Source organism: Crocuta crocuta, unplaced genomic scaffold (genome assembly GCF_008692635.1).
Source record: "Crocuta crocuta isolate KB4526 unplaced genomic scaffold, BGI_CrCroc_1.0 scaffold152, whole genome shotgun sequence".
In the NCBI taxonomy this organism is placed as follows: Eukaryota; Metazoa; Chordata; class Mammalia; order Carnivora; family Hyaenidae; genus Crocuta; species Crocuta crocuta.
This window is the reverse complement of record NW_027528798.1, coordinates 3808250-3831686: the sequence shown is the minus strand read 5'-3', so window position 1 is coordinate 3831686 and position 23437 is coordinate 3808250. Positions and strand designations below refer to the sequence as shown.

At 38.6% G+C, this 23437-nt stretch overlaps 2 protein-coding genes across 7 annotated transcripts in view; both read left to right on the top strand.

Annotated features, from left to right (window-relative positions):
- Positions 1 to 18543, top strand: part of TERB1 (telomere repeat binding bouquet formation protein 1) — a 52703-nt gene extending 34160 nt beyond the window's left edge. For 4 of the 6 annotated variants that reach the window (XM_077755478.1, XM_077755479.1, XM_077755475.1 and 1 more), the window contains 6 exons: positions 6172 to 6521; positions 7748 to 7812; positions 8111 to 8206; positions 12725 to 12874; positions 13176 to 13241; positions 18226 to 18543. In XM_077755478.1, coding sequence (XP_077611604.1) covers positions 6172 to 6521; positions 7748 to 7812; positions 8111 to 8206; positions 12725 to 12874; positions 13176 to 13241; positions 18226 to 18413 — 915 coding nt within the window. In that variant the 3' untranslated portion in view covers positions 18414 to 18543. Of the gene's footprint in view, positions 1 to 6171; positions 6522 to 7747; positions 7813 to 8110; positions 8207 to 12724; positions 12875 to 13175; positions 13242 to 17856; positions 17895 to 18225 lie in introns of all 6 variants that reach the window. The other 2 variants (XM_077755480.1, XM_077755481.1) reach the window with 2 other exon arrangements.
- A 3439-nt stretch (positions 18544 to 21982) lies between these two features.
- The window catches only part of DYNC1LI2 (dynein cytoplasmic 1 light intermediate chain 2), a 29002-nt gene continuing 27547 nt past the window's right edge, over positions 21983 to 23437 (top strand). The window contains exons 1-2 of the mRNA XM_077755463.1: positions 21983 to 22038; positions 23149 to 23430. Coding sequence (XP_077611589.1) covers positions 21983 to 22038; positions 23149 to 23430 — 338 coding nt within the window. The remainder of the gene's footprint in view (positions 22039 to 23148; positions 23431 to 23437) is intronic.

The window sequence follows — 23437 nt, the reverse complement described above, 5'->3', positions numbered from 1 at the left end:
AAATAATTTTCCATTGTATGGATATATCACATTTTGTTTATGTATTCATCACTTGATGGACATGTTCTTTACTTGTAATCTATGTCTTTGTGGTTAGCATGGGTTTTTTGTAGACAGCATATAGTTTGGTCTTTTTTATTCTGTGTGACAATTTCTAGCTTTTAGTTGATATGATCACTTTAATGTAATTATTGGTATGTTTGGGTTTAAGTCTACTATCTAGCTACTTTTTTCCTATTTATACTATTTGTTCTTTGTTCCATGTTTTTCTACTCTCCTTTCTTCATTTATATTGTTTTAAAATATTCTAGCTCATCTTAGATTTTTGGCTAAATAGTCCTGATTTTTTAACTGATTGCTTTAGGATTTATAATAAATACCTATAACCGATCATGGTCTATATTCAACTAATATTATTTATATATTGTAAGACCCTTGTAATAGCATGCTTACATTTCCATTTGTTCTTTGTGCTGTTGTTGCCATATATTATTTTACTGCTACCTTTGTTATAAATTGTCCAGTAATGTTATTGTTTCTGCTTTAGATAATTTTTTTTCTGAAATGTTTTATTTTATATTAAGATACTATTTACACATGATAATCACACATTTTAAGTATATATTTTGAATTATGATAATTTATACAGTGGTGTAACTATCATGACAAGATAATAGAACAGTTCACTTACCCTAAAATGTTTTCTTGTGTCCCTTTGCAAACAGTCCCATATTCCCCATCTTCAGACCCTCATGGATCTATTTTCTGTTACTAGTTTTCTTTTTCTATAATTTCGTGTAAGGGGAATTATATATTACATAATCTTTTGTGTTTGACTCATTTAACATATAACATGTTTGAGATTCACCAGTGTTGTTTTATTAATATTTGTTCCTTTTTACTGCTGAGTGATATTCTATGCTATGGACATACTACAACTTGTTTATCTATTCCCCAGTTGATGGATATTTGGATTTCTTCTAGATCTTGACTACTGTGACTTATGTTGCTATAAACATTGGCTTACACTTCTTTATGTGAAGTTTACATTTTCATTTCTCTTGGGTAAATACCTAGGAGTGGAATCACTGGACAATTATACCTGAAATACACAGTGAACCTCTCTAATGATACAAGTCTACCTCCACTCATTACCACTCAAAACAACAGAACACCAAAAGAATAAAAAGTCCCTTCTTTCTCTTCCAGCCTTGTACTGTCCTAGCATTTGCTAATAACAGAGATTGACATCAATGCTAGCTATAGAGTCTAGTTTCAGTTTTACAGTGTGGGGCAAAAAAGGATTGGTTTGGAGTTGAGGAACAATAAATTAATAACTAGTGTACCCCTTCGGCCAAATATACCACTGTTACCCCGGGGTACTCCTTTACTGTCATCTCATAGGTTCTCTTTGTACCTACCCTTCCTAAGAAGTTTGATTTCCTGTTTGCTGGATCCCATGTCATCCTTTTTTTGTTTGTTTGTTTGGTCAGTGTTCTCATATTTATTTTTTATTTATTTTTTAAAGATGTATTCCTTTTTGAGAGACAAAGAGAGACAGAATGTGAACAGCAGTGGGGCAGAAAAGGAGGGAGACACAGAATGCTAAGCAGGCCCCAGGCTCTGAGCTGTCAGCACAGAGCCCCACATGGGGCTTGAACTCAGAAACCCTAAGATCATGACCTGAGCAAAGTCAGATGCTAACCATGATGGTTGAATTCAGAAACTGCAAGATCATGACCTGAGCGAAGTCAGATGTTTAACTGACTGAGCCACTCAGGGGCCCCTCATATTTATTTTTTAAATGAATGTGTTTTTCTCTTCTGTCATATTTGTAGTTACCAAAACTTCTTTTTTTACTCAGTTTAAATCATCTTATTCTTTTTCATGGACTTAAGACATCATTGGCATTCTTCTCTTAAATGTATCAGTGATTATTTTCATTAAAATTTTTTTCTTCCTGGGGCGCCTGGGTGGCTTAGTCGGTTAAGCGTCCGACTTTCGCTTAGGTCATGATCTCAAGGTTCGTGGGTTCGAGTCCCGCGTCGGGCTCTGTGCTGACTGCCAGCTCAGAGCCTGGAGCCTGTTTCAGTCTGTGACTCCCTCTCTCTCTGACCCTCCCCTGCTCATGCTGTCTGTCTCTCTCTCCTAGAAATAAAAATAAAACATTAAAAAAAATTTTTTTTCTTCCTATTTCTTCTTTTTCCTCTGAGATTTCCCTCCCTCCACCTCCCTGCCTGCCTGCCCGCCCTCTGTCTCCCTCTCTCTTTCTTTCTTTCTCCTTGATCTCTAGTTTTCTTCATATTTCTGGTAGTCTTTGGTTGCTACTAATATTGAAGAGTCAGATACTGTGGGTGACTCAGTTAAGTGTCTGACTCTTGATTTTGGCTCAGGTCATAATCTCACAGTTTATGGGATCAAGCCCCACGTTGGGCTCTGTGCTAACAGGGCAGAGCCTGCTTGGGATTCTCCCTCTCCTCTCTCTGCTCTTATCTCTCTCTCTCTCTCTCTCTCTCTCTCTCTCTCTCAAAAATAAATAAATAGGGGCGCCTGGGTGGCTTAGTCGGTTAAGCGTCCGACTTTCGCTTAGGTCTTGATCTTGCGGTTCGTGGGTTCGAGCCCCGCATCGGGCTATGTGCTGATTGCCAGCTCAGAGCCCGGAGCCTGTTTCAGTCTGTGACTCCCTCTCTCTCTGACCCTCCCCTGCTCACGCTGTCTCTCTCTCTCTCCTAAAAATAAAATAAATAAATAAATAAATAAATAAATAAATAAAGTTAAAAGTCAAAAACCGAAAGTCTTTTTGGAAATTTGTCAATTATGAATTTTCATAGGATTAATTAGATGGGTCGTTTCTGGGGAGAACGTCCAGTGTCTAATCTTCTGCCTAGACATTTCTGGAATCAAAATGGAAGAGAGCTTATGGGTCTTAGTATTCAGTATGTGAATATTTGCTTAGTTTCTTGAATAGTATTCTGCCTTCAGCTTTGTTTGGTGTCCTCTGTTGTAGAGACTCCTGTGTTATCCCTTCCAGAGATTAAACTTTCAACCTTGGAGAAGAAGGGGACCTGGTATCAGTAGCTGCCTGCTAAACATGTATATGTATGTAGGGGTTGAGATCTAGTCATCCAGCTACTTCTTAAATAGACTTTCATCCAGTCTTCCTATTTTTAACCCCATCCTCAACCCATGTTCTAGAGGTTCTGGTATCTCCAATTCCTAAGCCTTTTGAGAGTTTGGCAGCATTCTAGGTAGTTTATTAGTTTTCCCATTATCAGCTTTGGAGTCAGCTTTATCAGGTCCTCTAGTTAGGTTATCTTTAACCTGCCTGTTTTCAGGTTCCTTTGGAAATTTTTTTTTGCCTTTATTTCTTGTTTCATTTCTCCTTGTCCTTGTGGGTTTATACCTTATAAAAACTGTTGTTCAGTTGGGGTTTTTTCTTTTTGAAGGACCAAAATTAAATAGGGGTGTTAAATTCACCAGCTTTACCAGAAGCCCTCTTAATTTTTTTTTAATGTTTATTTATTTATTTTTTGAGAGCGAGAGCACAAGCAAGGTAGGGGCAGAGAGAAGGAGGGAGACAGAGAATCCGAAGCAGCCTCCAGGCTCTAGGCTGTCAGCACAGAGTCTGATGCAGGGCTTGAACTCACCAACCATGAGAGCATGACCTGAACCAAAGTCAGATGTTTAACTGACAGCCACCCAGGCGCCCTAATTTTTTTTTTTTAAATGTTTTATTTATGTCTAGGAGAGAGAGAGAGAGAGAGAGAGAGAGAGAGACAGCGTGAGCAGGGGAGGGTCAGAGAGAGAGGGAGTCACAGACTCTGAAACAGGCTCCAGGCTCTGAGCTGCCAGTCAGCACAGAGCCTGACGCAGGGCTCAAACCCACAAACCGTGAGATCATGACCTAAGCAAAAGTCAGACGCTTAACTGACTAAGCCACCCAGGCGCCCCATGGCGCCCTAATTTTTAATTTTTTTTTAAAAAATTTTTAAGTAGGCTTCATAGGTAGTACAGAGCCCATGACAGGGCTTGAACTCATGCCCCTGAGATCAAGACCTGAGGTGAGATGAAGAGTCAGATGTGTAACCAACTAAGCCACCCAGGCACCCCCTATTCTTTTTTGTTGCAGAGTAGTCCGTTGGTGGATATGCTCACTCCCTTTTGAACATTTGGGTTATTCCAACTTTTAGCTATTACAATGCTGCAGATAATAATGTTAACATTTTGCACTCACCTGAATACTTTCCCATAAAAATAAGATGTGTTTGCCTTAACATAAGTTTATGTAGGATTTGTTTTTAATTTTTATTTTGAGAGAGAGAGAACACATTCATGCATGCGTATGTGCGAGCAGAGGATGGGCAGAGAGAGAGAGAGGGAGAGAGAGAATCCTGAGGAGTCTCCTTGCTGTCAGCACAGAGCCTGACATGGGGCTTGATCCCATGAGCTATGAGATCGTGACCTGATCCAAAATTAAGAGTAGGACACTTAACAAACTGAGCTACCAAGGTGCCCCTATCTGTAGGATATTTTTGTAAAGGTGTACAAGTTTTGGGGCGCCTGGGTGGCTCAGTCAGTTAAGTGTCCGGTTTCGGCTTAGGTCATGATCTCACAGTTTGTGGGTTCGAGCCCCACGTCAGGCTCTGTGCTGATAGCTAGCTCAGAACCTGGAGCCTGTCTTCGGATCCTGTGTCTCTCTCTCTTTCTGTCCCTCGCCTGCTCATGCTCTCTCTCAAAAAAAAAAAAAAGTATACAAATTTTATTATGAAAGATACTGTTAAACTGTTTCTCCATAGAAGTTGTGCAATTAATGCTCTCACCATTGAGGTATGAGAGAGTTTCCCTATACTCTTTCAGTCTTTGCCAGTGTCCTAGATGAATGCTGTCTCAGTGTAGCTTTATTGTGCATCTGGGATGGGGCATTTTTTTCTTAAGTTTAAGAGCTGTTTATATTTCCTTTCCTATTAACTGCTCATCTCCTTTTCCTATTTTTCTACACTATTGTTGATCTTTTTCATTTTTCACTATAGTAGCTTTTCATAAATGTTGATGGAAATGTGGAGCCTGGGTGGCTCAGTTGGTTAAGCATCCGAATTTGGCTCAGGTCATGATCTCACTGTCTGTGGGTTCAAGTCCCACATGGTGCTCTGTGCTGACAGCTCAGAGCCTGGAACCTGCTTTGGATTCTTTGTCTCCCTCTCTTTCTCTGCCCCTCTCCTTTCGTGCTCTGTCTCTCTCTCTCTCAAGAATAAGCGTTAAAAATTTTTTTAAAAATTAATGTTGATAGAAAAATCATACCCCAAGACATGACTTATACAAATTCTTTCTAGATGTTTTGGTAATCATTTGGTTTTGCTTCTGACCTTTTCTTCTGTGTCCTCCCCAACCCCACCCCCATGTTATTCTTGGTCTGTAGTAGAACTTTGAAAAAAAATTTCATGTGGTCAACTATATTAGTTTCTTTTATGATTTATTGATTCTCTGTGATATTTAGAAATGCCTTCCTCCCCTTTGTAATTTTAAAATATTATGTTTTCTTTTAGAATGTATACAATTACTGGAGCACCTGGGTGGATCAGTTAGTTAAACGTCTGACTTCAGCTCAGGGTCATGAGTTTGAGTCCCACATCGTGCTTTCTGCTGTCAGTGCAGAGCTCATTTTGGATCTTCTGTCTCTCTCTCTCTCTCTGTCCCTTTTCCACTCGTGCTCTCCCTAGTTCAAAAATAAACATTAAAAAAATATATATATATAGTTTCATTTTTTTATATATCAATATGTAGCTCATTTTGACTTATTTTTAAAGTTCATTTATTTATTTTGAGAGAGAGAGAGAGAGCATGAACAGGGTAAGGACAGAGAAACGGAGAAAGAGAATCCCAAGCAGGCTCCACACTGTTAGCACAGAGTCTGATGTGGAGCTCGAACTCATGAACTGTGAGATCATGACCTGAGCGGAAGTTGGACACTTAACCAACTGAGCCACCCAGGTGCCCCCCCCAGATCGTTTATTAAATAAATTCCCTTTTCTTGTTAATGTAAATGTCCCTTTTATTATGTATATTCTATCGACAATCATGAACTTTTCCTACATTATTTAAAGAGAGTATAAATTGGATTATAAAGCAAATGTATTATCTTGAAACTATTCACTTGTCATTTTTACATTATAGGAAAAAATACAAAGAGAAAAATATAAGGATAATGTTTCATCTATGAAGATAAATATTCAAAATACACTGAAACACCTCCATGCAGATAGTATTGGTGGAGGCCCTAAAGCAGAAGATAAGGATAAAAGCCAGTCTAGAAAGCTTCAGAGTTATAAGTCCCATGGAATCCTATCTACAGCATGTACAAATGATCACCAAATGAAGACCCTGTTAAAGAGTGCAAATCCAGTTAATGCTTGTTATAGGGAGAGTGGACAAAATAAGACTTTATGTAAAGCCAATTCAAGCGATAGTAAAAACTTACATGAAGGAATAACTTTTGAAAAAAAGAATTCTGTTTCTCAGTCAAGGTATAGTTTAATGTTTCTAACATACATTTATTTATCTATCTATCTATCTATCAAGTATTTTTTTGTGCAGTACTATGTTGTTAAGCCCTGGACTGTAGAAATGATAAAAAATGGTCTTGGGAGGAGCCTAATTGGAAATGTTGGGAATGGAGTTTGGATGAGGAGATATGGGCCAGTTCATCTAGGACCTTGCATGTCACACTCAGAATCTTTGTTTTCATTCATAGAGCCTAAGGAGCCATTGACAGTTTTAAACTGAGTGACATAAGATTTGCATTTTAGAAGGGATATTCAGAGAACTTAACCTGAAACCCTGTACTCCAGTGACAATGCATGCATTAATAATCCATTAGCAATGTAGCAAACACCAGTTTATAAGTTTAATTTGATAAAAAAGGAGTAGTGTATGATGAAAATCTGGCTCAGAATTGCCTTTTCATTTGTTCCTTGCACTTCGCCTCCAGTTCATGACCTTTCTCCCTCAGGTAGCCTGTGGGGCTGGACCTGAGATTGTACTTTTTCTTAAACATTTACTTGTGTTCTCTCCTCTGGTGGTTACTGTGCTAGTAGGGAAACAGAAGAGTGTTGCTGCTATGTTCTGGGAAGGTTGCAAGGTAAACAGAATATTAGGGAGAAGGATTACATCATCACCACTCCTTTTTTTTTCCTTTGCAAAACCATTCTTGATGTTAATTTTAACCTGATTCTCAGGGATGTGGAATTGGAAAGCATTGAGGTATGCCCTTGGGCCAGCTGTCTTGCTCTCCATCCCATTGATTTTGTTCTCTTTTTTTTCCCCCTTCATTCCTTTCTGTTTTCCTCTCTTTTTTTTTTTTTTTTTTTAAAGTTTGTTTGCTCGTTTATTTAAGTAATCTCTACACCCAACACAGACAGGGCTTAAGCCCATGACCCTGAGATCAAGAGTTACATGTTCTTCCAACTGAACCAGATAGGCGCCCAATGCTTTTTGCTTTTATAACTTTTTCCCCGTGTTTCTGCTGGCATTAGTATTACTGCCTTTTGGAATCTTGTTTAACTCCACTTTTAGAAATGAGGCATAACTATTACAAACGCTACTTTGGCAGAATTTGATAGTCTGGTAGATCCTGGTTCCATCTCCTTCTGCCTGCCAGACACCCAGAATCACACTGCTGCTTACAGAAACATTTGTGCATGCATCGAACAGTATATTTTCTTCTAATTATCTGGTGTCTGTTTTCTTTTAGTGACCATGTTTTTAAACCTCCAATTCCTGTTGTCAAAAATAGAAAGCAGGAGTTACCAGTAACAGGTATGATTAAAAATATTTCTTTGATTTTTCAAGAAAACATATTTAGGTAACTAAGACAGCTGAAAATGTATACTGGTATATTTGCCCTCTAACATAAAAACCACACTTTTGACTCTCTGGTGTAAATACTTCAATTACCTGTTATTGATATCTAGAACCTTTCTGTTTATCCAGTAAGATGACTGTTTATGTAGTACTGTGCTAAAGTTTATGAAAATCTTGAGAAGTAATATATCATGTAAATGTCAGGTCCTTTTCATTAATCAAAAGAATCTTAAATGTTGCAATTTTTTTCCAGATCCATTTACATTATGTTCAGATATAATAAATAAAGAAGTCATCAGTTTTCTAGCAACTGACAGTCATTCTAAAATGTTGAAGTATAGATGCTCAGGTAAATATTTCTTATACAGTTGTTTTGTGATTAAAACTTCGTATGATATTAGTTAACTAGACTTTGTAATAATTCTGCCTGTGTGATTTAAACTTCATTTCCTTTAGGAGCACCTGGGGGGCTTAGTTAGTTAAGCATCTGTCTTTGGCTCAGGTCATGATCTCGTGGTTCATGAATTTGAGCCCCATATCAGACTCTCTGCTGTCAGTGTGGAGCCTGCTTCAGATCCTGTCTCCTTTCTATTACTCGCACACATGCACAACACTCTCTCACTTTTTCTCTCAAAAATAAATAAAAATTAAAAAAAAAACCCTTCATTTCCTTTAGAGAAATAACAGTCTGGAGTATCATAAAACATTCAGATTAATACCTCCTATCTGTATTAGCCTGTACTTCCAGTATTTCTTACATGAATCACCACAGCTAACATTTTTTTTTATTACTTTATTATTCTGTCACAATTAATACCATCTACATGTTTAACTTTTCTGAGTAAGGTAAACATTTTTTATATTTTCCGAGGGCATCAATGGGTATATATTCTGGATAATGCTGTACACATTAGGCATTAAGTATTAAAAATACCTATTTTTATGTCTGTAGTTAATATATAAATATTATTGGTTTTCTGTGCCCCATTAGTTATTTTTTCTGCACGACTCCTGTAGTGTTTCACAGTGCTTAACCCATTCCTTCTCCTCCTCCATAACCTGATATTTCCTCTTTGTTTTAGTGTCTCACTCTGTTCTATGGACAAAATTGAGGCTATTCCTTATTAGGCTCAAAATACCACTATTCTTTAGTCTTGGATGTAGAGTTTGTCTCTATTACTCTAAAACTATATCTAACTATTATCTGAATGCCATCTCTTTTTTCCTCCTCATTTTAATACTTGTAAAATCTTTATCTTCATTACCTTTCTATCCATTAACTCCTTTTGTCCCACCTTAAACTTTGTTTCTCCTTGTTTTAAAGAGAAAAATCTAGGGGTGCCTGGCTGGCTCAGTTGGAGGAGCATGTGACTCTTGATCTTGGGATTGTGGGTTTGAGCTCCACGTTGGGTGTAGAGATTACTAAAACTTAAAAAGAAAAATCTAAAAACTAGAGGTGACTTGCTGTCCCTTCAAGTGTTCATCTGCTCGCTCTTTCATTTATTACCAGATGCTTGCTCCACTTGTATGCACAAACATGCTCTCTCTGTCTCTCTCAAAAAATAAAAATAAAAAAATAAAATTTTATATGTGAAACACAACATAATCAATATCTTTTGGATACCACAGGAGTTACTAGCTCAAAGTCATTTACAATTTCACCATTAGATTGCACTGCATTCCTTTTGATGATGTGAAGTCATTGTGGCGCTGGGTTTCCAGTGGTTGTTGTGATAAAAAGCAAGCACTGCATGAAAATGATGTGGAACAGGAAATGAGGGTGGCAGTCTCAGTCAGATTCCAAGATTTGAGAAGTTGTTGTATACTTAGTAGGTGAATATATCCCATTAGGAGTAACTATGGTTAGGGGTGCCTACCTGGCTCAGTCAGTAGAGGAATGTCACTCTTGATCTCAGGGTTGTGAGTTTGAGCCCCATGTTTCAGAGATTACTTAACAATAAAATCTTTAAAAAAAAAAAGTAATTGTGATTAATAAGAATGAAATCTAAATATTTTTTTTCTATTTAAGTGTTATTTCTCAAATGGCTGCTAAGTTATTAGAACATAAATGCTTATTAAGTTGTTGGGACTTAATAGAAGATTGGTGTTTCTTTTGGCCTAGGGGTGCCATAAAAAAGCACCAGGACCTCAAGGATGCCATAAAGTGAGAAAGTTTGGGAACCTCTGGTCAGAAATTACTCCAGAAGGCAGAGGGAATACTCTATTACTGTTAACTCCTTTTCATACTTTAGTTTGTTTGAGATGGTTCTTTACTAGTTCCTTTCTTCGGTGATGATTCATTCACTTCACAGACACTTAAAGAGTGTTTATTCTTTGGCAGACATAGGGATCAAAGATTAATAGAACTAGTCCTCACCTCAAGGAGTCTGAAAACCACTTCATTTTATCACCTTTATTACTTTCTCTTTCTCTTCCTGCCAAATTTCTACAGGTATTTCCCCCCAAGGCATAATCTATAGCACTTAGTGCTGTTGCAGCATCTACTTTTGTGGCATCACCTGTCATTCAACTGATGATTTTCAAATCTTTATTTCTATGCTTGGCTTCTACCTTGGATTATATATAGCCTCATCTTCCTTTTCTAGCTATACCTAGGACATACTTCAATATCTTGTTTTTACCTCAAGCCGAATGTATTTAAAACAACGTCTTTCTCCCTCTTAAATTGCCTTCCCTGCAGCCCCTCCATTTCTATTAGTGTTGTCACTATTCTTTTGGCCTCCCAGATTCAAAACTTAAATCATTTATAACCATTTTTTCTCTTTACATCCCGTTTCCAGTCTGTCAAAATTTGTTCTTTTTTTCTTTCCCACATAGGCCCTTTTTGCTTCATGCTTCAATTACACCAGCAGCTTTCTAGCAACTTTCAATTACATTTTTTTGTTTTTCAGTTTTAAGTTTCACCAACCCCCAACTGTAATGAACATATTGCTGTTAACTTCTCTTTCTAATATGTACTTTTTATCATATTGCCAAGCTAAAGACCCCTCAGTGCTTCTCTGTAACTCACTGACTCAGACTCTCTGCCTGACTTTTAAATTTTTGTTGACTTTTATTCTGCTTCCACTTGTTAAATTTTACTGTATATTTGTTCTCTTTAAGTCTTCCAAAAAGTTGCTCTGCTTATTCCAAACTTTGTCATTCAATCAACTATCAAATTACTTAAGAATTACCCTAAACTTTTCCCTTACCCCAGTAGCTCATTATTCACCAAGTTTTACCTCAAAAATCTCTACATTCTCCCTGTAAACGTCCTGTTTCAGAATCCCCTCATTTATATTCTGGACTGTTGAAGTAACCCCTCAACTGAACTTATCTTCAGCTAAGCTTTTTATGAGACAAATGAAATCATGTCAATTCCCTACTTATAACTATCCTCTAGTTCCTTCCCCATTGACTTGGAGATAGAAATACTTAGCATGGCTTTCAAGACCATTCTCAGCTGGCCCCCTGCAGCCCTCACTAGCCTCAACTTTCCTCCTACTTTTTATACTCCAGCCACACCAAAGTACCTATAAGTCTCTGAACACACTATGCTTTTTCACTGTTTTGTTCTTTTGCACATATTTAATGTACTTGAAATGTGCTCATCCTAGCCAGCTTTCTGCCCGGCTAGCTTCTAGTCCTTTAGGAGTGAGCCACTAATACCATTAGGTGACAGGCAGATGGGGAACTTTATAATGGATGGATGTGGCTAACATCACCTGAACCTAGTAATCAATCTTAACATTAAAAAGAGATAGTCAGACTTTATGTGCTTCTTAACATGATGCAGTGAGAAGTCCTCAATACTACCTGTGGGGAATTCTACTAAAAACAGTTGAATCTGAATCTGATCAATCATCCAGATCTAATTACTAGTTTATTGGACACACAGGAACATTTTGAAGTTTGCACCTATCATGTAATCAGTGAAACCTAGCCTTTGGGTAACTCTGTAGTATAAATGATCTAGTGTCTATATCAAGTAAATGACAAGGAGGAAGAGAGGAGGATTGATAGAGTAAAAGAAACTCGAGGCATTTCAACTGAAGGTAATGACGGACCTTCTTTGGATCATGATTTAAACAAACCAATTGTTAAAAGAAAGTTTTGAAATGGTAGGGAAATTTAAACACTCACTGGATATTTGTATTAGACATAATTTTTTAAGGTTTGATAATGGTTTTGTGAGAGTCCTTCTCTGTTAGGGATATATATGAAGTATTTACAGATGAAATGATACTTTAATGCAAATTCCAGGCTCCCTAATCCAGTGTATACATGGAGGGCAGAACAGAGTAAGTGAGCTGTAGAGAAAATATGACTGACCAAGACTTAATAATTATTGGAGGTGAATGATGGATATGTGGAGGTTCATTACACTTTTCCCTTTGCTCTTGTGTGTTTGAAATTTTCCATAATAAAACATTGAGACAGAAAGAGATGACAGAGCATAAGAGTTACTTCTTTTCGATATCTTTTCTAACGGTGACTCCTGCTGAGAACCTGACCAAACTAGTTTCTCCTTTTCTTTTTTTTTTTTTTTTTTTTTACAAATAGTTTATTGTCAAATTAGTTTCCACATAACACTCAGTGCTCATCCCCACAAGTGTCCTCCTCCATGCCCATCCCCCCTCCCCCCTAGTTTCTCCTTTTCTATATCATCCTAACTGTTCACAGCTCTATTGCAACACTTTTTTCACTGTATTGTATTGTCTTTAATCTCTCACATAACCTTCTTGACATATTTATAATTAAGTTCCTGATTTTACTTCAGTTACTCTCATAAAGATATTTGCTTTCATAGATTTGCTACGAGATATTTTGTAATATCTATACATCACTTTAATTTGTTTTCTTTTAGGTTGCATAGCAGTAGGAAAATCCCTGAATAGCCGAAATTTTAGCAAGCTCTTGCACTCTTGCCCATACCAATGTGATCGTCACAAAGTCATTGTGGAAGCTGAAGACAGATATAAAAGTGAACTAAGGAAATCACTTATCTGTAACAAAAGTAATTAATTCAGCAGATTTGAAATTGTTATTATGACTATACCTTTTGAACTGTGATCTAGAACATTAAGTATATTAGAAAGCTAGAGGGTAAAATCATGTTGAAAAGAAAATGTCTTTGGGCAACCAGTGTTTCAAGATGGACCCGGGGAAAAGATTTAGCCTCTGGTGGTTTCAAAATTCTTCCTAATCCATCTAAGGATTCCCATTAGAAGTTGGGGTGGGGGGGAAGGAAATATACTAATGGAATTGATGTGCAAATTGATGCTCTAAATACACTAAATGTTTTCTGTATTTTTCAGAATTTCTGCTGACCCCACGTAGGAGACGACAACTCAGTAGTGAATCTACTACCTCTGGAGAAATAAGTGAATATATTTAATTATTAAACAAACCTAAATTTCATATAGTTCTGAGAAAAAGAGGACAGCTGAATGACGGTTCTCAGTCTCATTGATGGTTCTTTTTTAAAATTTAATTTATTTTTTAGGGGCGCCTGGGTGGCTTAGTCGGTTAAGCGTCCGACTTTTGCTTAGGTCATGATCTCGCCGTTTGTGGGTTCGAGCCCCGCGTCGGGCTCTGTGCTGACTGCCAGCTGAGAGCCTGGAGCCTGTTTCAGCGTCTGTCTCTCCCTCTCTCTCTGACCTTCCCCTGCTCACGCTGTCTCTCTCTCTCTCCTAGAAATAAATAAAAATATTTTTTAAAAAAATTTAATTTATTTTTAAAATTTACATCCAAGTTAGTTAACATATAGTGCAACAGTGATTTCAGGAGTAGATTCCTTAATGCCCCTTACCCATTTAGCCCATCCCCTCCTCCCACAACCCCTCCAGTAACTCTCTAATTTTCTGTTGTTGTTGTTTCTTGTGCTTTTAGTAACCTATCCAAAAATCGTTGCCAAGATCCATGTCAAGAATTTTCGCCTACATTCTAAGAGTTTTACAGTTTCACTTCTTACATTTAAGTCTTTATTTTGAGCTAACGTTTATGAGTGGTGGAAGATGAGAGTATAGTTTCATTATTTTACATGTGAATATCCAACTTTTCCAGCACCATTTATTGCAGAGATGGTCTATTCTACTTTGAATACACTTGACTCTCTAGTCAAATAGTAATTAACTACATATGCATAGGTTTATATCTAAGCTCTTTTTTTCCCTTTTTTATTAATTTTTTAAATTACATCCGAGTTAGTTAGCATATAGTGCAACAATGATTTCAAGAGTTGATTCCTTAATGTCCCTTAGCCCATCCCCTCTCCCACAACCCCTCCAGTAACCCTGTGTTCACCATATTTAAGAGTCTCTTATGGTTTGTCTCCCTCCTTGCTTTTATATTATTTTTGCTTCCCTTCCCTTATGTTCATCTGTTTTGTATCTTAAAGTCCTCATATGAGTGAAGTCATATATTTGTCTTTCTCTGACTGACTAATTTCACTTAGCATAATACCCTCTAGTTCCATCCACGTAGTAGCAAATGGCAAGATTTCATTCTTTTTGATTGCTGAGTAATACTCCATTGTATGTATATACCACATCTTCTTTATCCATTCATCCATGGATGGACATTTGGGCTCTTTCCATACTTTGGGTATTGTCGATAGTGCTGCTATAAACGTTGGGGTGCATGTGTCCCTTCGCAACAGCACATCTGTATCCCTTGGATAAATAGCTAGTAGTGTAATTGCTGGGTCGTAAGGTAGTTCTACTTTTAACTTTTTGAGGAACCTCTATACTGTTTTCCAGAGTGGCTGTACCAGTTTGCATTCCCACTAGCAGTGCAAAAGATATCCTCTTTCTCTGCATCCTTGCCAACATCTGTTTTTGCCTGAGTTGTTAATGTTAGCCATTCTGACAGGTGTGACAGGTGTGAGGTGATATTTCACTATGGTTTTGATTTATATTTCCCTGATGATGAGTGACGTTGAGCATCCTTTTGTGTGTTGGTTGGCCATCTTGATGTCTTTGGAGAAGTGTCTGTTCATGTCTTTAGCCCATTTCTTCACTGGATTATTTGTTTTTTGGGTGTTGAGTTTGATAAGTTCTTTATAGATTTTGGTTACGGATTCTTTATCTGATATGTCTTTGCAGATACCTTCTCCCATTCCGTTGATTGCCTTTTAGTTTTGCTGATTGTTTCCTTTGCTGTGCAGAAGCTTTTTATTTTGATGACATCCCAATAGTTCATTTTTGCTTTAGTTTCCCTTGCCTCCAGAGACGTGTTGAGTAAGAGGTTGCTGCAGTCATTGATGGTTCTTAAGTGATAACTCTTGACTCTGATGAGGGTCATAGTTTCTAAGAAAAGAGGCTTCCCACTTCCCCTTCCTCATGTTGCTTTCTCACTCATTGCTTGCCAGCTGGGGAAGAAGCAGGAGGAAACTAACATTTATTAAGCACTTACTATGTGTTAGGTATTTTATGGATATTTTCTTTGATTCTTACAATAACATTATAAGGTGGGTAGTATTTTATTTCCACTTTAAGGCATAATGAGTTGGCAAATGGCAGGGCTTACATTCAAATGCAAGCCTGTCTTTCTCCAGAAGCCCTGTTCTATCCTCCTCTATTTCAATTTTAAGAACAAAATTAGTCTCCTATGTATAAGTGCTTCAGAGAGATTTTGCAAAAGGGTTTAGTTCATAACTACAGCATTTGAAACAGTCAAAATTGAAGAGACAAATAGTATAAACCTTAAAGCCTGCTTAAAAATCAGAATACTTCTTGAGGTACCTGGTTGCTCATTTGGTTGAGTGTCTGACTCTTGATTTGAGTTTGGGTCATGATTTCACAGTTTGTGGGATCAAGCCTCATCTTGGGCTCTATGCCGAAGTGTGGAGCCTGCTTGGGATTCTGTCTTTCCCACTCTCTCTGCCCCTTCTTCCCCTATACACTCTTTCTCTCTCTCTTTCTCTCAAAATAAACAGGGCCGCGTGGGTGGTTAAGTCGGTTAAGTGTCCCATCTTTGGCTCAGGTCATGATCTCAAGTCCTGTTTTGGGCTCTGTGCTGACAGCTCAGAGCCTGAAGCCTGCTTTGGATTCTGGATTCTGTGCCTCCCTTTCTCTCTGCCCCTCTCTCACTCGTGTTCTGTGTCTCTCTCTCTCTCTCAAAAATAAATGGATATTAAAAATAAAAAATAAATAAATAAACTTAAAAAATCAAAATACTTCTTAAACAATGAGTTAATTTATGGGAATTTTTATTTAACTACAGGGTTAAAATTTCAGGTTTATCACCATTCCAAATTTATTAGAGAGACTTAATGATCATTACTATTTTCTTCTCTTCATATGGAATACCTGCAAAGTAAGAATAAACTTTTGAGTACTTGTCAAAATAACCTGGAAGTAAAAAAAAAACAAACCTGGAATTTAGCAACATCTATAGAGTTATTCTGTTATTTATTGCAAAGATATTTAGATATACCTATGGAAACATTTTACCATATACTTTTATTTGGCCATTTTCACGCTAAAGCCTTAAAAGAAATTTCAAATTTACTTTATTTTTAAGATTGTATTTTTTTAAGTTTATTTATTTATAATCTCTATACCCAACATGGGGCTTGAACTCAAAACCCCAAGATCAAGAGTTGCACAGTCTACTGACTGAGCTAGCCAGGCACCCCTGAAATTTATTTTTTAAATCTAGGTCTTTTTCTGTGTTAAAAGTTGTGCATGCAGGGGTGCCTAGGTGGCTCAGTCGGTTAAGCATCCAACTTTGGCTCAGGTCATGATCTCACAGTCCGTGGGTTCAGTCCCTGCCTGCATCAGGCTCTGTGCTGACAGCCCAGAGCCTGGAACCTGCTTCATATTCTGTGTCTCCCCCTATCTCTCTGCCCCTCTCCTGCTCACTCTTTGTCTCCCTCTCCCTCTCTCAAAAATAAACAAACATTATGGGGCGCCTGGGTGGCTTAGTTGGTTAAGCGTCCGACTTTCGCTTAGGTCATGATCTCGCGGTTCGTGGGTTCGAGCCCCGCGTCGGGCTCTGTGCTGACTGCCAGCTCAGAGCCTGGAGCTTGTTTCAGTCTGTGACTCCCTCTCTCTCTGACCCTCCCCTGCTCACGCTGTCTCTCTCTCTGTCTCCTAGAAATAAAAAAATTTAAAAAAAAGTTAAAAAAAATAAACATAAAAAAAAAAGACTACCAAAGGGGTACTTGCGTGGCAGTGTTGTTTGAGCGTCTGATTTAGTCTTACGCCATGATACCACGGTTCACGAGTTCAACCCCCTCCCTCCATGGGCTGACTGCTGTCAGTGTAGAGCCCACTTTGGACCCTTTTTCCCTCTCTCTCTGCCCCTCCCCTGCTCATGGTCTCTCTCTCTCTCTCAAAAATAAATAAGCATTAAAAGTAAAAAAGATTGGTACTAAAGAAGCCACAAAGGGGAGTCCTGTGGGGTGGAGCTGCTTCTTCCTTCTAGGCTGCCCAGTACTCTGCTGCAATAACCTTTAAGGAATTGGGCACAGATGTAGGAGTCCATGAGATGGCAGTTGTATTAGGAAAGTGAGAATTGCCTTTACGTGAACAATTCCTGGACCCTAGTATCCTGAACGCGCTTTCTCTCTCTAAAATGAATAAATGTTAAAAAAATAATAAGAAGAAAAGAAAAGTAAGGAAAGAAATAGCAGCCTTAAGCGGAAGTATAGGAAACTCCTCCTTATCAGCATCTGTGATGATAACATGAATTAGCAATGAACAAAAAACCTTAAAACTATTTCCTAGTAATTATCACCAGAAGATATTTATGTTTACAGATACCAACTGTGTATTCACTCTTTGATAGAAAGTATCCCTAAAAACCAGATAGTTAAAAACTTCCTTCTCCCTTGTGCAGCCTATTTTCTGAGTTTTAATCAAGCTAAGCACCCATATGGGTAGTGAATGTGTTTTTTAAAGTGAATTTCAAAAGACCCTTATTCTTTCAAAATATTTATCAAGCCTGATAATTAAAGTAACAAGTGTCGATATTCTTTTTTATTCTATGAAGTTATGGAGCCCTTTGGGAAGACTGTATCTGTAAGATAGGTAAGCTGTTTGTTAATTGTCCTCACAGGAATGTTGAGAGAATTAACTATCAAATGTTTATAAATTCTTGTGCTTCTTGATTGAAAGATGTTGCAAGTATTACAGTAGGATTGTTACCCTTATAGAAGAATTCACAGTGATAAGGCCTAGCTTAATAGTAGGCACTCAGTTTTTAAAATTGAAATGGATTTCCATATGTTGAGTAATGCAAGCATGAAGCCTTCTCACTATATAGTTCATCCATAGAGTAAGTTAAGCACTTATTTGGGTCTCAAGAAGATCCCTTTTTTGAGCAAGTACTCATATATTCTACAATTCTCATTAATTACAGGAAAAAGAAGAATTCGTAAAAATTTTACTGAAGAAGAAGTAAATTACCTTTTCAATGGAGTTAAGAAAATGGGAAATCACTGGAATTTAATTTTATGGTCTTTCCCCTTTCAGCGAGGACGGAAGGCTGTGGATCTTGCTCACAAATACCACAAGCTTACCAAAGGCTCCAAGTGTCCAGCAACTTGATCAGAATACTTGTCAGTTTTTAGTTTGAACTATTAGAATACAATGCCTTGAAACACAACTTAAAATATTCTTCTAAACTCTCATGAAACCAAGAATGTGAAAATGAGGATTCTGTTTTAATTAAATACTCTTTGTGATTCTGTATCTCTCTGAATTATTATCAAAGTAATTTATAAAACAAATACATTTTTAATTAGTAGATTAGCAAGCCAAAATTCCTTTATAAGGTCAAACATTTGTTTAGGAATATGCTTTTATTTTTCCTTAAGCTCAAAGAACCCAGGTCAGAGAAAAAATTATCAGCCTAATTTAAGCATTATTTGACATTATATTGTAATGGATACCATGTGAGACATTTGGATTTTAGTATATTCTTACCCAGTGAAAGTTCCTCCTCAGAACTTAGAATAGTTTCCCAAGCTGTTCAAGTGAAGTTCCCCCATATTAAATCAATGTTTGACATTTTGTTAGCTAAACTAAAATGTTTCCTCTCCTGGAGGCTAATTGTGCAGTTCCTTTGAATACCCTCAAATTCTATGGTCAGGTTCACTTTTTTTGTGTATGTATATTAGCCTTTGCATTTTAAAAGCTTAGAAGAAATTTTTATTGTTTTAGTTAGTTTTCTTCTAGTGGAAAACCAAGGTATTGATCTCAATTGTCTATTTTTCTTACTCTTTTTATATTCCTATCATGATCCCCAAAGGATGCTGTTGCAGCCTTTATTAAACTTAGTATGCTGTTGCTGTGGCAAAGGGATCAAGTATCAGGGCCTTAAAGCTCACCTGTGCTTATATACCCATTGGTTCACTGCTTCATGTCATTGTAGTAGATTTCTTCAGTCCCAAAAGGTATTTCCAGAAAAGTTTGTATTCTTTGACCTTTTCACATCATGACTATATCTACTTGGATAAGTTACAAATTTTTATTAAATTTCTTTTTTTAATGTTATATTCATTTTTGAGAGAGCGCAAGCAGGGGAGGGGCAGAGAAAGAGGGACAGAGGATCTGAAGTGGCTCTACGCTGACAGCAGCGAGCCCGATGTGGGGCTCAAACTCACGAATCATGACCTGAGCTGAAGTTGGACACTCCAGTGACTGAGCCACCCAGGTGCCCCAGAATTTTTATTAAATACCTAATTTTCTGATCCATTATGAAATTTGCAGAGAGCAAATGGGCAGAAAATTTTATTTAAATCCAAACTTTCCTTTAAATAAAAGAATAATTTAAAATTAGGAAAATTCCTTGTAGCATTTCAAGTGTGAATGAATCTATTCCATTCAAATAGGCTGGTGTGCTTTGTACTTCTCAAGACTTAGGCAAGTTAATTTAGGTCAGAGGAAAAACATTGGGTCTGTTTTGTCAGCCTTATTGCCTTAGATAATCAGAAGTTGTTTCTTACAGTTCAGAAAGGACTTAAACATGTTTTTCTACTTTAAGTGGGTCTCAGGTAGTAGTTCTTTTATTGATCAGAAATTATGTATGTAACAGAAAAAATCAAACACTGCTTAACTCAGGCATCCCCAAGAATATGACATACTATAGGTTAGACACTGGTTTGTGTCAGTTACTGAGACTATATTTAAAATAACCAATACTGGAGCATCTGGGTGGCTCAGTCAGTTAAGTGTCAGATTCTTGATTTTGGCTCAGGTCATGATCTCTCGGTTCGTGAGATCAAACCTAGTTGGGCTCTGTGCTGACAGTGCAGGGCCTGCTTGGAATTTTCTCTCTCCCTGTCTCTGCTCCTCCTCCACTCGTGCTTGCTATCTCTCAAAATAAATAAATATTTAAAAAATTAACCACATGGAGGAGGGCACTCGTGGGGATGAGCACTGGGTGTTATGTGGAAACTAATTTGACAATAAACTATTTGTTAAAAAAAAATTAACCGGGGCGCCTGGGTGGCTTAGTCGGTTAAGCGTCCGACTTTCGCTTAGGTCATGATCTCGCGGTTCGTGGGTTCGAGCCCCGCGTCGGGCTCTGTGCTGGCTGCCAGCTCAGAGCCTGGACCTGTTTCAGAGTCTGTGACTCCCTCTCTCTCTGACCCTCCCCTGCTCACGCTGTCTCTCTCTCTCTCTCCTAGAAATAAATTTAAAAAATTAAAAAAAAGTTAACCAATACTCTATTGCTTTCTGAAACCTTGAAATTTTATCCTAACCCTTTACTAACTTTTTGTTAACATGAGCTGCTTTTTTTCCTTCTCACATGGAAATATTTGGCAATAAAATAGATGAAGACACATCAAAAGGAAAGCCAAAGAATGATGATATATAAGAGAATTGTATGGCTTTAGGAATTTAGATATGACCAAATCAACAGGGAATAAACAATGATTTTAATAATGACAGACCTTTGGACTTGGAATTGACCTCAGTTATAGTTCCCTGCCAGAAGCATGAAATACTGTACAACAATCTCGACATTGGTGGCTGGCTGTAATTTTGCATAAATCCTCAGAAACATGGAATTTCACAGGGTGATAATTGATGGTCACTTCTAACTTACATTAAAATGAAATGTGCCTCCTTCAAGCACCTATTGTAAGAACCACAAAAGTTGAATTTCTTTCTACATGCTAATCCTTGAGAAAGGAAAAGATAGGTATCTATCACTTTCTCCTTTTCCTTCTATATTCTCTATCCTTCATGCTGATAAGCCGAGTTACTTCATACTTCAACAGAATAGTGTTGTGTCTCCTTATGAGCTTAGTCACCGACCACTGGACACTGTCTTGATTAAATGTGTCCAGGGGGGTGCCTGGGTGGCTCAGTCAGTTGAGCATCTGACGTTGGCTCAGATCATGATCTCAGCTAGGGAGTTCAAGCCCCGTTTTGGGTTCTGTGCTGACAGCTCAGAGCCTGGAGCCTGCTTCAGATTCTGTGTCTTCCTCTCTCTCTGCCCCTCCCCTGTTCATGCTCTCTCTCTCAAAAATAAACATTTAAAAAAATGTGTCCAGAAATAAATGTGGCTTAACTGCCAGAGTATGTCTACCCATTTTGTCATCTAGTATATTAGGCATCTCTTCCTGTATCTAATCATCCACAGCTTTGAGTGTGCCACTGCATTCTCATCCAAGTCACTGACGGTAACTTGCGGTGATTGGGCCAGGGTGAGAGGCTGGGCAGGCTCCTAGCAGCCTGTGGTTATCCTTATTCATCAGCTCCCTCCGCCTGGTCTTCAACCTGCTGCAATGCTACCATCCAGCCTACATTTCACTTTCTTGTCTGATGTGAATTGTCAAATGCCCTGTTGAAATATGCATTTGCTATGTCTGTAGCATCCTCCTGCCTGGCATTCCTGCAGAGAGAGAGAGAGACTGTGAATCTTCTCTTTTCCTTTTCTAACTAGTCTCAATTTCAGCTAGGGCTGATGAAATTCACTGGCCTTATAGTTTTAAACTCCATCTTCTGTCCTATGGAAAACCAAACACTGCCTGCCTTTTTATGACTTAACACTTTTCCAGACTTCCAAGGGTGTAACTCTTAATGGATTTTCACTCTCATTGTCTTGTTTGAACCTTACACTCAGGTTGGCAGATGCTATGACCATTTGTTGAATCCTGTAACTCATGCTGCCAACAGTTTGGGAGAGCCAGGATCAGAATTCTACTCCTTTGAAATTCATGTAGGTGGTTGCTTTTCTGCCATATCCCACTTCCTTGTGATATTTAGAAATGCCTTGTAAAAGTGAACTGTTTTCCACAGAGGATAGCAAGAGCCCTCAGAGACCACACCTAAAGTTAAGCTCCATGAGTGAAATGTATTTTTTTCCTTCCATTACCCTTTTCCTTCTCCTTTTCTCCCTTGGCCTTTATTCTTTCACATCTCTTCATTTTTCTTGTCTCTGCCCCCACCCCCAAGAAAGGAAATCAAAGCTGCCTATTTCTTCTGTGAAATGCTGACTCCTTGGAAATATCATTTTGAAAAACCTATTTAGGGTTTTGACTGGGTGGATCAGTTGGTTAAGCATCTGACTCTTGATTTCTGCTCAGGTCATGATCTCACATATTGGGAAATGGAGTCTGGTGTCTGGCTCTGCACTGAAAGCTTGGACCCTGGTTGGGATTCTCTGTCTCTGTGTCTCTCTCCGCCCCTCCTCGTCAGAGCGCTCCCAGGCATGCTCTCAAATAAACTTTAAAAATTGAAACTTGGGGCGCCTGGGTGGCCCAGTTGGTTAAGCATCAGGTCATGATCTCACGGTTAGTGGGTTCGAGCCCTGGGACGGACTCTGTGCTGACAGCTAGCTGAGAGCCTGGAGCCTGTCTTGGGATTCTGTGTCTCCTTCTCTTTCTGACCCTCCCCTGCTCATGCTGTCTGTCTCTCAGAAATAAAACATTTAAAAATTTTTTTAAAAAATTAAAAACTTCATAAACTCAAGTGTATTGTTTGCTGCAGTAAACACTACTTTGCACTCTTAATAGGAAGTGAGGTGAAAAACGGGATATTTATGAGGATTTGGGGGTTTAGTTTAAGATTGGTCTTTCAATGCGAGGCTTGGTTAGAATTAGGTAAAGTTCATGATAGCTTAAATTCAGTGAGTAAGATTGAAGTACTGGGATGCTGTCTTCTAGCATCGGGATCCTTGGCCAGGTTGTTTTCTGACCTTCAGGTTCCTAGTCTGTAAAAGGGTTAGATACGATTCAATGAGAGAATGTGAGACTGGCACATATCACCGCCAGATAAATGGCGCTATCGTGTGTTGGTCTGAATCCAAGGCCTGAGCTTTTCTCGTCAGCCCGTTTGACTGCCTGGGCCCTCGACGGCGCACCGCTAAGCGGATAGCTTGGCGAGGACCCAAGGCTGGTGCCGCTACTCTCCTCGGCCAGCAGAGGCCGCCCGCGCGCCCTCCATCCGGGCGGCTCCAGCTCTCGCCGTCGTCGCCTCTCTGCGCATGGCTGCCCCGGCGATCGCCTGACCGCCGCCCACCTTCCGCCTCCGGGGCGGCCTCACGACCCTGTGGGAGCTGGCGGACTTGGTGGGCTCAGCGAAGCGCGGCAGGCGGCGCGGACCCTGCGGGGTGGGCG